Genomic DNA, 12,802 nt, shown 5'->3' on the forward strand with positions numbered 1-12,802 from the left:
GCCTGTAAGATTATAACTGTGCCATTGTTGAATTTAATTTGATGACAGAAAAATCTTTGTTTTATAAATAAAAGTTCTCCACGAACAATGTCCAAATTATATGGTTAGAAATCATCCATTTATGCTTTTTTTGTGGCCAGATTTTTAGGTAGGACCTATCTAATGGTGGATCCTGATCCTTAAAACATGCAATACTTGGAAAGATATGTGGGCCTCAGATGCTTCTATAGGTGCTGGTAACCAAACCCAATACACTCCCTATATATAATATTATATTCCAATGCTTTCTTCATTTGTATGTGAGAATAATATCTATAAGAGGGAGGAAGAGTATGAATTATCAAAAAAAAAAGAGGGAGGAAGAGTATGATGCAGGATCTTTGTGATTCAGCACTATTCTTGTAACCAACTTATGTCTATATGTGTAGCACAAAACAAAGAGCTAACAGAGAAAGAAGAGAAGAGATGGAAATAAGATGAAAACCCTAGGCAATCACACCTAAGGGTGAGGTAAATCACACCCCAACAATCATACCAATTCTGTAGAGAACTTTCTTTTTTCATTAGCTAAAACTCCTCTTCAAATGAGCCTTGAAAGCTTAATAATAAGAAGAAGCTTCAATTTCCCCCCCCCCATTTAGCTTGCCCAAACAAGCCACTTACTAAAAGAAGCTAGATTAGGCTAAACCTCCCCCAAGGAAGTGCATACATAAAACAATAATACAAAGGGAAATTACTAGGCTAATACTTGTCACCAAACATAACCTTAAACATGCAAAATTACAAAAGTACCCTTTCTATCTAGAAATGTAAAGAAGTCAAATAAGTCCTGTCCAAACTCAACCACACAAAGAGCATCTTAAGGTGGATTGAAGACTCTAGGGTCTTCCCAAGTTGATCCATTGCTAACCCAGCTCCCGTGTGGGCCCCATGTCATCATAATGATGCTAAATATGCATAGGAGCAGCTTTGGTTCTCTTTTGATACTTCTTAAGTTGATCCCCATTAGAGTAAGAGGTGTTTGGTGAATAATATGTATTAGAGAGAAAGATGGTAAATAATAAACTTGCATGCTTTTAATGATAGATCTTGAAGATAGGGTGAACTGGCTGTGGAGTTGATCTATAGAAACTTTGGAGGGATTTGATAGATAGAGGAATGAGGTATATCAGTGATCAAAACCTTTTCTCAACTTGGGAAGGCAGGGGGAGGAATGCTGGATTTCTGTGAAGGCTGGGGGAAGATATGGGCAACATCTGACTGTGTATCACCTAAGGGAAAAAAGTTACAAGAAGGCTAATTGATGTATTATGTGCATTAGCAGGGTGGAAAGCCTTTCTTTCTGGAAACTGTCTCTAGTGATTTCCTTCAAATCTGACATATAATGACCTTCTGTGAACCATGGTAAAAAGTAAGTTTCTGGTTCATGGGACTTTCCAAGAGAACAGCATTTTATGTCCTTGAAAATTTGTTATTTTGTTCTACATTATTTCTCCCATTTTGTGTAGGAGTTTTCTAGTGGGAGGTGGGCTAGATAGAAAACCTGCACTAGGGATACATCTCCCTTTTACAAATGCAATAGATGCTATTCCATCCCTTGATATCAAAACCAATCTAGTTTGAAGTTTGTTCACTTTTCCATCTCAAACACTCATGGGCTTTTTTGTTGGATTTGACCCTATCCAGTCTTGGGTAGGGTTACCATTGGTGGAAAATTGCACAGAGATTCTCCCTTTGTTGTGTACTATTGTTTTCTTGTGTGGTCTATACTTCTGGTGGCATTTGTGTTTGTGTGTATTCCTTTATGTTCATGTTAGTATTCTTTATGTTCTAGTAAAGGAAAAAGAAGAAATAATTAAACTTGACTTCCAAAAGTAGAAATTATTTAACTGTCTGTATCTCCAAATCAATTTATTAATTCCCTTTCAATTTGTTTGGCAGCATAGTTTTCTACATATATTGTGTTTCTCCACATTCAGTATTTTTACCTTTTATATTTCTATAGGTATTTTTTGTTGAATGAGAAAGGTGAAAAAGTTGAGGAGCAGCATGGGATTGTGAGAACCAATTGCATTGATTGTTTAGACCGCACAAATGTTACACAGGTGAAGTTAAATATACTAGTCTATTTTTTCTCTCACATTTACTTTACTCTTTCTTAGCTTGAACAGGTATGCTAGGTACCATATAAATATTAAGATTGCACTTTAGGCAGATAATTTCCATTGGCTAACTACCTGAATTGGAGATATTTAGAAATTCTATAGAAGATTGCAAGAAATGTCAAAGCGATTCTAGACTCAGGATGAAAACCGTTTCTTGGAAGTTATCCAAACTATATAAAATGCTTGGAATTAGTGGATTACAGGAAGGGAACAAATACAGAACAAAACATTCTTAGCTTTATATATCCTGACGAGCCAAAAAATAATAAAGAAAAAATAATGTAAACATGTTTTGAAATTGTTCGTTTTTGTAGTAGGATGCGAAATAGTAGTCTTGGGTAGTCAGTTTGGGTCTAGGAGTATTTTCGTCATTTCATAATTTAGATTCTGGTTAGGGGCAGTTGGGTGCACCATTGTTGAGCTTTGGTCCCTTGGGTTTTTTGTAACTAAAGTTATCTTTTGGGGATTATTTGAAGTTATTTTATTCTTAAGGAGTTGTTTGTGAAAGGGGGACATTCTAGGGGTTTATGAGTAAATATTTTAGTTGTTTTTCCAGTAAACCGTTGAGTCTTATAAAAGGAGATAGGGGCTATTTTTGGGTGTATTTTGGTTCTTTTCTCTTGTTTGAGCTGTGGATCAACACTTATCTAGAGTTTTCAAGTATTGGAAGCTTAGGTTTTGAGGAGTCAACCCTTTTGGCTCTTTCCAATCCTTGTATTGCCATGTGTTCACGCAAGAAGCCAATTCGATGCCATTGCTACTATAGAAAAATGGTTCTAGGAGGAGTTTTGCTTTAGGTTCAGTTTTGAAACCTATAAAAATATAGTTTGCTTTTGTTGTTTCAGCTTTGTGTTATTGTTCACTTAAAGTGCTACATTCTAACTTTCTTGCTGACAACATCAAGTGGCACCAAAGCAAATTCTTTCCTTGGAATTTCTTCAAAGTTCACTTTCTTGTTATATCTTGCTTACATTATAATGGTTGCAAGGGGTGCATGTGGTAGGGGTAGTGGAAGACTACAACATGTCATTATATAGGCATTTCAAGAGGATATAAAAGGGCTATATGAATAGATTGAGTGTGTTGCCCAACTTGTATCCCAAAATGTTGCCAGAGATTGTTATGTAGCAAGCGATTTGGGGCTAGGAAGGAGATGGCAAGCTTCTAGAGCTGATGAACAACAGAACAACCGACTAACATTGTTAGTGAAGAATCAAGTGAAGAAGACATTAAGAAACTTGAATGTGAAGTGATAGTGATTAGACACCCCATGATTGTGCCTCAAGAACCACTATCAGGGGAGTAATTAGGGAAGAATATCTTTAGAACACACTATACAACTAGTGGGAAATTGTGGAACTTGATTATTGACAATGGAAGTAATCATAATCTTGTGTCTCAAGAGATGATGGATAAGTTGCAGGTGAAAACTATTGAGCACCCCTAGCCATATCACATTTTGTGGTTCAATAAAGGAAAGGAAGAGTTTCTTCCAAATGCTTGGTTAATTTCTCTATTGGTAATACATTTGAAGAATCCATTTGGTGTGATGTCCTCCCAATGGATGCATGACATATAATCTTGGGACGCCCATGGAAGAACGGCTGTTAGACTATTTATTATAGAGTCAAGAATACATACAACTTTAATATTTCAATCACCCATCTCCAATTTTCTGATGATATAATAATTTTTTGTGAAGGGGTGATCTGAGGTTGGTGAGGAATCTCAAAGATATTATCAAATGTTTTGGAAGGGTTTATAATTTGAAAGTCAATTGGGATAAGAGTGGTGTGGTAGGTATTAATTTAGATGAGTGGGTTGTTGGTTCCATTTGTAGATTGTTTATATTGTCCTACTTCCTCTTGGCCCTTGTCTTACCTAGGTCTCTATCTAGGTGCAAACCCAAAGGAGAGTCAGTTTTGGATTCCAATATTGGAAAATTTTGAGAAATGGTTGTCGACATGGAAAGGGAATACATTTCTCTAGGCACAAGAATCACTTTGATTAAAGATACACTAGCTAACTTACCAGTCTACTTCCTTTTTGACTTTAGAATCCACTCTAGGGAAGCTAAGAGGCTAGAAAAGTTAATGAGGAATTTCTTTGGGAACCTGTGGAGGAGAAGAAGGATCACTTGATAATGTGGGAGGTAGTTTATTAGACTAAAGAGGAGGATGGACTTGGTTTAGGGAATTTAACCTATAAGAATGTGGCCTTGTTGGGAAAATGGTTGTGGAGGTGGCTACTAGAGAGAGAGAGAGAGGTTATGGCATAAGGTGATTAATAGTATTCATGGTTGCTGGTGTGTCATGTTGGGCTAATTTGGCTTTGACTTGGAAAGCTATTGCTGCTATCCTTCCTTAGTTCCTCACCTTTATAAGATATGACGTTTTCTCTAGAAATTCAATACTATTTTGGGAAGATATTTGGGTGGGCAATTCAGCCCTCAAGGACCTCTCCCCCTCCCTCTACTCTCTCACTTTACAAAAAGAAACTATCTCTAGATGTCTGTCCCCTCTTGTCTCTCCCTTAGCTTTGAATTAGGATTTTGGTTTCCGGAGGGGACTAAGGGATGATGAGCTTGTTTATGCCTCAGAGTTTCTACTTATCCTTGGTGATGTTTGCTCGGACCCACTTAAACCGAATAGAAGAATTTGGTCTCCCTCTCCAAAAGGTTCCTTCTCGGTTGCTTCTTTTTTCAAGTCCCTCTATGTTACCCCTACCTCTTTGGGTTTCCCTGTAAAGGATGTTTGGACTAGGCCTATTCCCTCTAAGGTTTCTGTTTTTTTGCTGCGAAGTGTTTCATGGGAAAATTAATACTTTGGATAATATGCAAAAGAGACCTTTTATGTGTTTGTCCCGATTTGGTGCATTCTTTGAAAATCTGGTGGTGAAGATTGTTGTCATTTACTATATCCTGCTCTTTTGCTTTGGCTATTTGGATTTGGATTCTTGATTTTTTTGGGTGTGGGTGGAACCTGCCAATACTGTTATTTGAGTCCTCAACTTTTGCTTGGCCTACAAAAGAGGGAGGGTAATGTGGAGATGAATTAGAGCAACTGACTTGTGGACAACCTGGGAGGAAAGGAATGCTAGTATTTTCCAAGACAAGGAAAGAAATATGTCATAAGTTAAATGACTGCATTTTGACTAGGGAAATACACTGGTTAAAGGCTACTACTACTTTCCAGTCTTTCTCCTTTGATGAGTTGTGGAGGTGTTGGCTAGAAGTTGCCAGTAGTTCCTTTTGTAAGGAAAGTATTATTGCAAATTGGTTTCATCCCCCTGAAGGTTTTATTAAATTGAACTTTTATGGCAGCGGTCAAGGTAACCTCGGCTTGTTTGGTGTCAGAGGGGTCTTGAGAGATAAGGACAGCAACATAATAGCCTTGCTTTCAGAACCTGTGAGAAGTGAAAATTCTAACATGGCTGAATTACTAGCAGCTTTACAGGGGTTCAGCTAGCAATTCAGCTTGGTGTGGAGAATTTAATAATTGAAGATAACTCTTAAGGTGGTTGTTAGATCTGGATTCGATTGTTTGGTGTTTTAGAAATCTTATAAAGAAAGCCAGGTGGCTAACAAGAGACATGAATGTGAGGTGCCAATGGGTGCAAAGGTCCGCAGACAATTTGGCTGATTCACTTTCCAAACAAGGGGTTAATAGGGATAATTTGTTGTGGGCCGTTTTATAATTGTCTAATTCTGATTTCTTTTCTTTTTGGCTGTTTTATAGCCTTTGTTTAGAGTGAGGGTGCATCTAACGCCTTCCTATGGGATGCTTGTAGCAGTCCTATCCTTTGATTAATGAACTAATTTCAATTATGAAAAAAATAATGCATACAGCTTTGTCAAAGATAATAAGAAGATAACTCTTAAACCAATGTAGATTGATTCTTTTTCGAAGAAAAAACTAAGCCAACTACTTCCCTCCTTACTTCAAATAACTTGGTTCAAGAAGATGGGGATTTGGATGTTGTTAATGTGTTGGTTATCAAGGAATGAAATTAACAAAGAAAATCTGTTTTAGGGAAGGTGAAGAAGCTACTTCACAAGTATGCTGATGTGATGCCTGAGGAGCTACTAGATGGCCTTCCTCCATTAAGGGATGTGTAGCATCACATTGATTTATTGTTCGGAGTAGCATTGCCTAACCTGCGCCATTATAGAATGAGTTCTAAGGAGCATGAAGATCTCCAAAGTCAAGTAACAATGCTGTTAAAGAAAGGACTAATTTGTGAAAACTTGAGCCCATACGTTGTACCAGTTTTGTTCATGCCAAAGAAAGATGATGGTGGTTGGTATATGTGTGTTGACAACCAAACTATCAACAAGATTACTATTAAATACAAGTTTACTATACCTTTCCTTGACACATTGATTGTCTCACAAGTCCTTTAAAAGATAGATTTAAAGTGTGGGTAGTACCAAATTCGTATTTGAAAGGGAAAGCTTGTCATAGTTTAATTTGATGACATACTCATCCATAGCAAAGATCATGACAGCCACTTGGAACACTTGAGAGTAGTCCTACAAGTCTTGAGAAAAAGTCAACTATATAAGCTTAAAAAGTGTAATTTTATGATAGAATTTCAGAACTATTGTGGTACTCATTACCAAGTGCTTGAAAGGAGGAGAGTTTACTTGGACTCCCATATCTGAGCAAAGATTCCAAGAGCTAAAGATGAGGATGACAAAGGGTTTGATACTATCTTTACCAGATTTCAGCAAGCTTTCTGAAGTTGAATGTAATGCATCACATGTGGGGATTTGGGGCTGTCCTTAGTCAATAAGGTCGTCCAATTACTTTAGTGATAAACTTAAGGATGCTATAAATAAGTATTCCACTTATGATGTTGAGTTTTATGCCATTGCATAATTTTGGAGGCATCTTATCCAATTAGAGTTTATGTTATATTTTGACCATGGAGCATTGAAGCACCTTAACTCACAATAGAAGATAAAGAGAAGACATGCTAAGTGGGTTGATATTTTGCAAGAATAATTTGGTTTTGCAGTGTAGGCTAGATGGTAGAACTAGGTAGTCGATGCACTTAGTAGGAGTTGATTTGGTGACAACCATATCTATTGATATTGTAGGATTTAACTTTGTCAAAGAGTAGTACCTTGATGAACTTTATGTTGGCCCTATTTGTTGAAGTTATGTAGAAGATGACAAGGATACCCAATCCAAGAGATGTGAATCAGTCCTCTAAAACTGATATTAACTTGGTAAAATTAGAGAGAAAAGAAGAAGAAGAAAGTAGACTACAACAACACAAAGGAAGAAGATGGGGAAAGAAGAGGAAGAAGAAGAAGAGTTTTTGTACTTCAATCATTAGGTTAATTACAAGTATGCCCTTAAGTGGGCGGCCAGCTAGGCAGTAACATAAAGAGAACTTACAAAAAGAAATAGCAGGCCCATAAAGATAGGCCCATTAACTAACAAATAAATAAATAACATATTACAAGAAAAGATACTAGGGCCCATTTGGTCCAGTCTCTCTACACTCCCCCTCAAGCTAAGCATAGATGCCGATCATGCCCAGCTTGCTTATATAGTGTGTCAGCTTCACTCTTGGAACTCCTTTGGTCAAAATATCAGCCAACTGTTCTTTTGAAGCGATGAATGGCAAGCAAACTTCTCCTGAGGAAATTCTTTCTCGTATAAAATGTCTATCAACCTCAATGTGCTTAGTATTGTCATGTTGAACAAGATTATGTGCAATATTGATAGTTGCTTGGTTGTCACAGTAGGCATCATTGGCTTCTCATAGTCAACATAAGTGATTGTAGCCACAGTAATTCTGACACACCATGTGCCATTGCCCTGTATTCTGCTTCAGCAGAGGATCTAGCAACTACTGATTGTTTCTTACTCCTCCATGAAATAATGTTCCATGATACCAAAGCATAATAACCCAAGGTGGATCTCCTATCATCAATACATCCTACCCAATCAAAATCAGTGTATGCTTCCAGCTTCATGTATCCATGTTTGGCAAATAGAATGCCTTTCCTTGGAGTACCTTTCAAGTAACACAGAACTCTTTTTGCAGCAGCTAAATCAGCATCTCTGGGATAATGCATAAATTGACTAATAACACTCACTGCATAGGAAATGTCTGGCCGAGTCATACAGAGATATAACAACTTCCCAAGCAGTCTCTAAAACACTCCCCTATCAGATAAAATTTCACCATCTGTAGCATAAAGCTTATGATTGGGATCAATAGGAGTGGAGGCTGGTTTAGCACCAAGTTTACCAGTCTCAGCAAGGAGGTCAAGGACATATTTGCACTGATAAATGAAGATACCATCCTTAGATCTAGCAACTTCAATGCCCAAAAAATATCGGAGATCTCCTAAATCCTTGATCTCAAATTCAGAGTTAAGAAACCTTTTGAGTTTACTAACCTCCTTGGTGTCATTACCCGTGACCACAATATCATCAATATAAACTATCTGAAAGGTCACCAGAGAGCCACTTCTTTTCAAGAACAAGGTATGGTCAGGTTGAGTTTGTGTGTACCCAAATGAGACAAGAGAAGCCCTGAATCTCTCAAACCAAGCCCGAGGAGACTGTTTGAGACCATAAATGGATTTTTGCAGTTTACACACCTTCCCTTGCATTTCCTTTCCATACACTCCTGGAGGCAAAGACATATAGACCTCCTCATGTAGATCTTCATTCAAGAAGGCATTTTTAACATCAAACTGGTGAAGAGGCCATTCAAAAGTGGCAGCTAGGGACAACAAAATCCGGACTGAGGTCATCTTAGCCACAGGAGCAAAGGTCTCAAGATAGTCAATACCATACATCTGAGTGTAGCCTTTAGCAACCATCTTGGCCTTAAACCTCTCAATAGAGCCATCAGAATGATATTTAATGGCAAATACCCATTTACAACCCACTGGTTCCTTCCTTTCTGGCAAGTCAACAATATCCCAGGTATGGTTCTTATGCAAAGTAGGTATCACATGGGAAGAAACAAAAGCAACAAAAGAGTAGTAGGTAGGAGATAAAAGGCTATAGGACAGGTGTTTAGAGATACAATGGGTTGTGCACTTCCGCTTGCCCTTGCGAAGAGCAATAGGAAGATAAAGGTCTGGGAAAGAAGTAGATGGGTCAGAGGAAGGCTGACTTGTTACCTCAGTAATGATGGGAGGAGCAAGAGGCTCTTCTATAGGAGTGGAAACAACTTGCCCATGTTTGAATCTGTGTATTTGGTACCACCTTTGGAGAATAGGATGGGGAGGAATTACAAGAGGATGAGGTGGAGGAGGAGAAGGAATACTGGAGGTAGGCCTAGTGGGAGAAGTGGACACCTCATCAGACGACTTAAAAGGAATAGGATGAGGAATTGCTGGAGACATAGCAAAGGGTTCCTCTTATTGCTCCCCCTCAGGAGGAATACTAAAGAAAGGAGTAGACTCAGCAAATGTGACATCCCGAGATACAAAGCGGGTGCCACTAACCGGATCAAAACAACAATATTCCTTTTGTGTGGAGGCATATCCCAGAAAAACACATTTACGAGCCTTAGGTTCAAATTTGTGCCTTTGATGGATGTGAACATGTACATAGCAGGTGCACCCAAAAACACGGAGAGGAGGAGAGAAGAGATCCTCATTTGGAAAGAGAAAGCTAAAGGAGGTTTTGAAGCCAAGAACCCGGGATGGCATACGGTTAATAAAAAAGGTAGCAGTAAGGACAGCATCTCCCCAAAATTTTGTAGGAACATGGGATGCAAAAAGGAGGGATCTGGCAACTTCAACCACATGCTGGTTCTTCCTTTCTGCCACTCCATTCTGTTGTGGAGTGTGGGAACAAGAACCCCAAAGGTTTCAAGATAAGCTGAGAGGGTTTTCTCAAAATACTCCTTGGCATTATCAGAACGGAATATTTTGATCCGGGTCTTAAACTGGGTAAGAATGAGTTCATGAAATTTTTGCACAATAGTTGGTAAATGATATGGCCCCCACACATCAGAGTGAACAATATGAAAAGGAGAAATAGATCTTTTTTTGCTTACTGAATAAGATTGTCTACAATGCTTTTCCAGTTCACATGACTCACAATGAAGACTTGAAAAGACACTCCCTTAAACATATCTGGAAACAAATGACTAACATGACAATTCTTTAAAAAAAGAAAGTGACATAACATGATTTTGTCAATGGACTCTGACAAAACTAACTCCAAGGCAACTCCATGAGGTGGTCCAAGAACTCTATCAGGTGTGTCCAGCAAGTATATTCCATTCGCCTCATTGTCACTCCCAATCATCCTCTAAGATTGCAAGTCCTAAAAAACACAATGAGTGGGAAAGAAGGTTATGCTACAGTTCTTGGACTTACTTAAGCTGCTGACAGATAAAAGATTTGTGTTAAGTTTAGGGACATGAAGGACAGAGGATAAATAAAGAGTGTCAGAGGTCTTGATATCCCCCTTTCCAGAAATGGGAGCAAGAGACCCATTAACAAGGGATATTTTCTCTTTACCAAAGAGAAGGTGGTATGGACAAAAAAGATTAGACAAGCTGGTCATATGGTCTGATGCACCAGAACCAATGATCCAAGGGATTTTATGATTACCTAAAACTGAAGCATGGTTTGCAGAAGCACGAATACCTGAGTGAGAAAATGCTGATGATGATGATGTGTTGCTTGAAGAGTGAGATGTAGAGACAGTAGCTTCCAAGTGCTTTAACAACCTTCCATACGTTTCAAAATCTGCCTTCATTGCTGCCAACTGTTCCATGGTTGACTTCTCTTCACTCTCCATACTTCCTCCTTCAGGTACTGTGGCAACATTAGCTATCTTAGGCTTTCCTGTCTGACTGGTCTTTTTAAAATGGTTGTTATTCTTAAACCGGTCAGGTAGAAGATCAGGATGAAGCTTCCAGCAATTGTCCTTAGTATGCCTTAGTTTCTTGCAATATTCACATACCTGCTCCTTCTTCTCAGTTGGACCCTTCGGCTTTATTCCAGTATGTGAAAAGTGTTCTGTAGGTGGACTCTGTAACCGAACCTGCCGCCTACTCTCCTCACTGCTTACGATAGCATATGCTTGGGCAAGAGTAACCTCATCTTTGGCCAAAATATTTTGCCTAATGATGTCAAACTCAGGGTTGAGTCCCGCGAGAAACTCAAAGACCCTATTTCGTTCCACCAACTTCCTAAAAGTTTTTGCATCCTTCGTACTTTTCCATACAACTGTCTCCATAACATCAATTTCCTGCCATAGGGATTTTAGCATAGAATAGTAGATTGCCACACTCTTCTCCCTCTGTCTTAGGTTCTTCATATCACTTTTCAGCTTGTAGGCTCTAGCCACATTCAACTTCTGTGAATAGGTTTCAGTAACACTGTCCCAGATCTCCTTGGCCGAGGACATCCAGAGATGGTGTTTGTTGACTTATATGAGGTTGCATAGAGTTGACCGACCATCCTATGACTGTAAAGTTCTCCTGCATCCATTTCTTAAATTCAGGGTCTGTTTCTTCGGGTTTCACCTTACTACTTGTGAGATACCCTAATTTTCCTCTACTACAGACATAATTCCTTATAGATTGTGCCCAAGCAAGATAATTGGTTCCATTTAGCTTAATTGTGGTCACACTAGTCAAAACGGGATCTACCGAGCCAAGTCTGGAAACTGGCACCTGCTTGAACTCACTTCCATATTGCTCCATTAATCAAACGAAAATAAAAAAACCAGAAATTTGGTCTTTATAAACTTACTTGAAGTCAAACTAGAACCCAGATGCTTGAAAACTAGGCTTTCACTACGCCTGGCTGTTGGAGAGAAAGAGAGAAGATGCGGCAGCTCCTGCCAGAGCTTCCCAATCTCTTCTAGAACTGAACCGCCCTCTTTTAGAAGTCAAAAGGCACCTCCCAAGCATAGAGCGCCACACCCAAAGCTTCACTTTTACCTGTAATTTCGAAAATCTCTAATCAGCTAGGGTTTTGGGCAGAAATAGTACAACATCACTTCTTGGCAGTTTTCGGCCAGATTTCAACTCTCCAAACCCTCTACCAACTAGGCAAAAGGTCCTCTGAACTATAGAGAACCTATCTCTCCATACACTTTCTTAATCGAAGGGTGTGTGGGAAAAAAGAAAAAAAAAGGAAGAAAGAAACCTGCTCTGATACCAAGATGTGAATCAGTCCTCTAAAATTGATATAAACTTGGTAAAATTAGAGAGAAAAGAAGAAGAAGAAGAAGAAAGTAGAGTACAGCAACACAAAGGAAATAACAGATCCATAAAGATAGGCCCATTAACTAACAAATAAACAAATAACATACTACAAGAAAAGATACTAGGGCCCATTCGGCCCAGTCTCTCTACACCAAGTTTGTGTGGAATGATGGCTACTTATTCATGGACGATATATTATGTATTGCAAGTAGGAGTTGATTTGGTGACCACTATGTCTAATGATATCATAAGATTTAACTCTATCAAAGAGTAGTACCTTGATGAACCTTATGTTGGCCTTATTTGTCGAAGTTATGTAGAAGGTGACAAGGATACCCAAGCCAGGTTTGTGTGGAATGACGGCTACTTATTCATGGACGGTAGATATGTATTGCAATAGGGTCTTTGATGAAATTATTCATTGTAGATTT

The 12,802-nt window shown here is 38.6% G+C and overlaps 1 protein-coding gene across 4 annotated transcripts in view; it reads left to right on the plus strand.

The window, feature by feature from the left end:
• LOC104612231 (phosphoinositide phosphatase SAC6-like) overlaps nt 1-12,802 on the plus strand; it is a 57,403-nt gene that overhangs the window by 25,138 nt on the left and 19,463 nt on the right. For all 4 annotated transcript variants that reach the window (XM_088896714.1, XM_088896717.1, XM_088896715.1 and 1 more), the window contains one exon: nt 2,006-2,105. In XM_088896714.1, the coding sequence (XP_088752840.1) occupies nt 2,006-2,105 (100 nt within the window). The remainder of the gene's footprint in view (nt 1-2,005; nt 2,106-12,802) is intronic.

Source organism: Nelumbo nucifera, chromosome 1, assembly GCF_055504915.1.
Source record: "Nelumbo nucifera cultivar China Antique chromosome 1, China Antique-T2T, whole genome shotgun sequence".
NCBI lineage: Eukaryota > Viridiplantae > Streptophyta > Magnoliopsida > Proteales > Nelumbonaceae > Nelumbo > Nelumbo nucifera.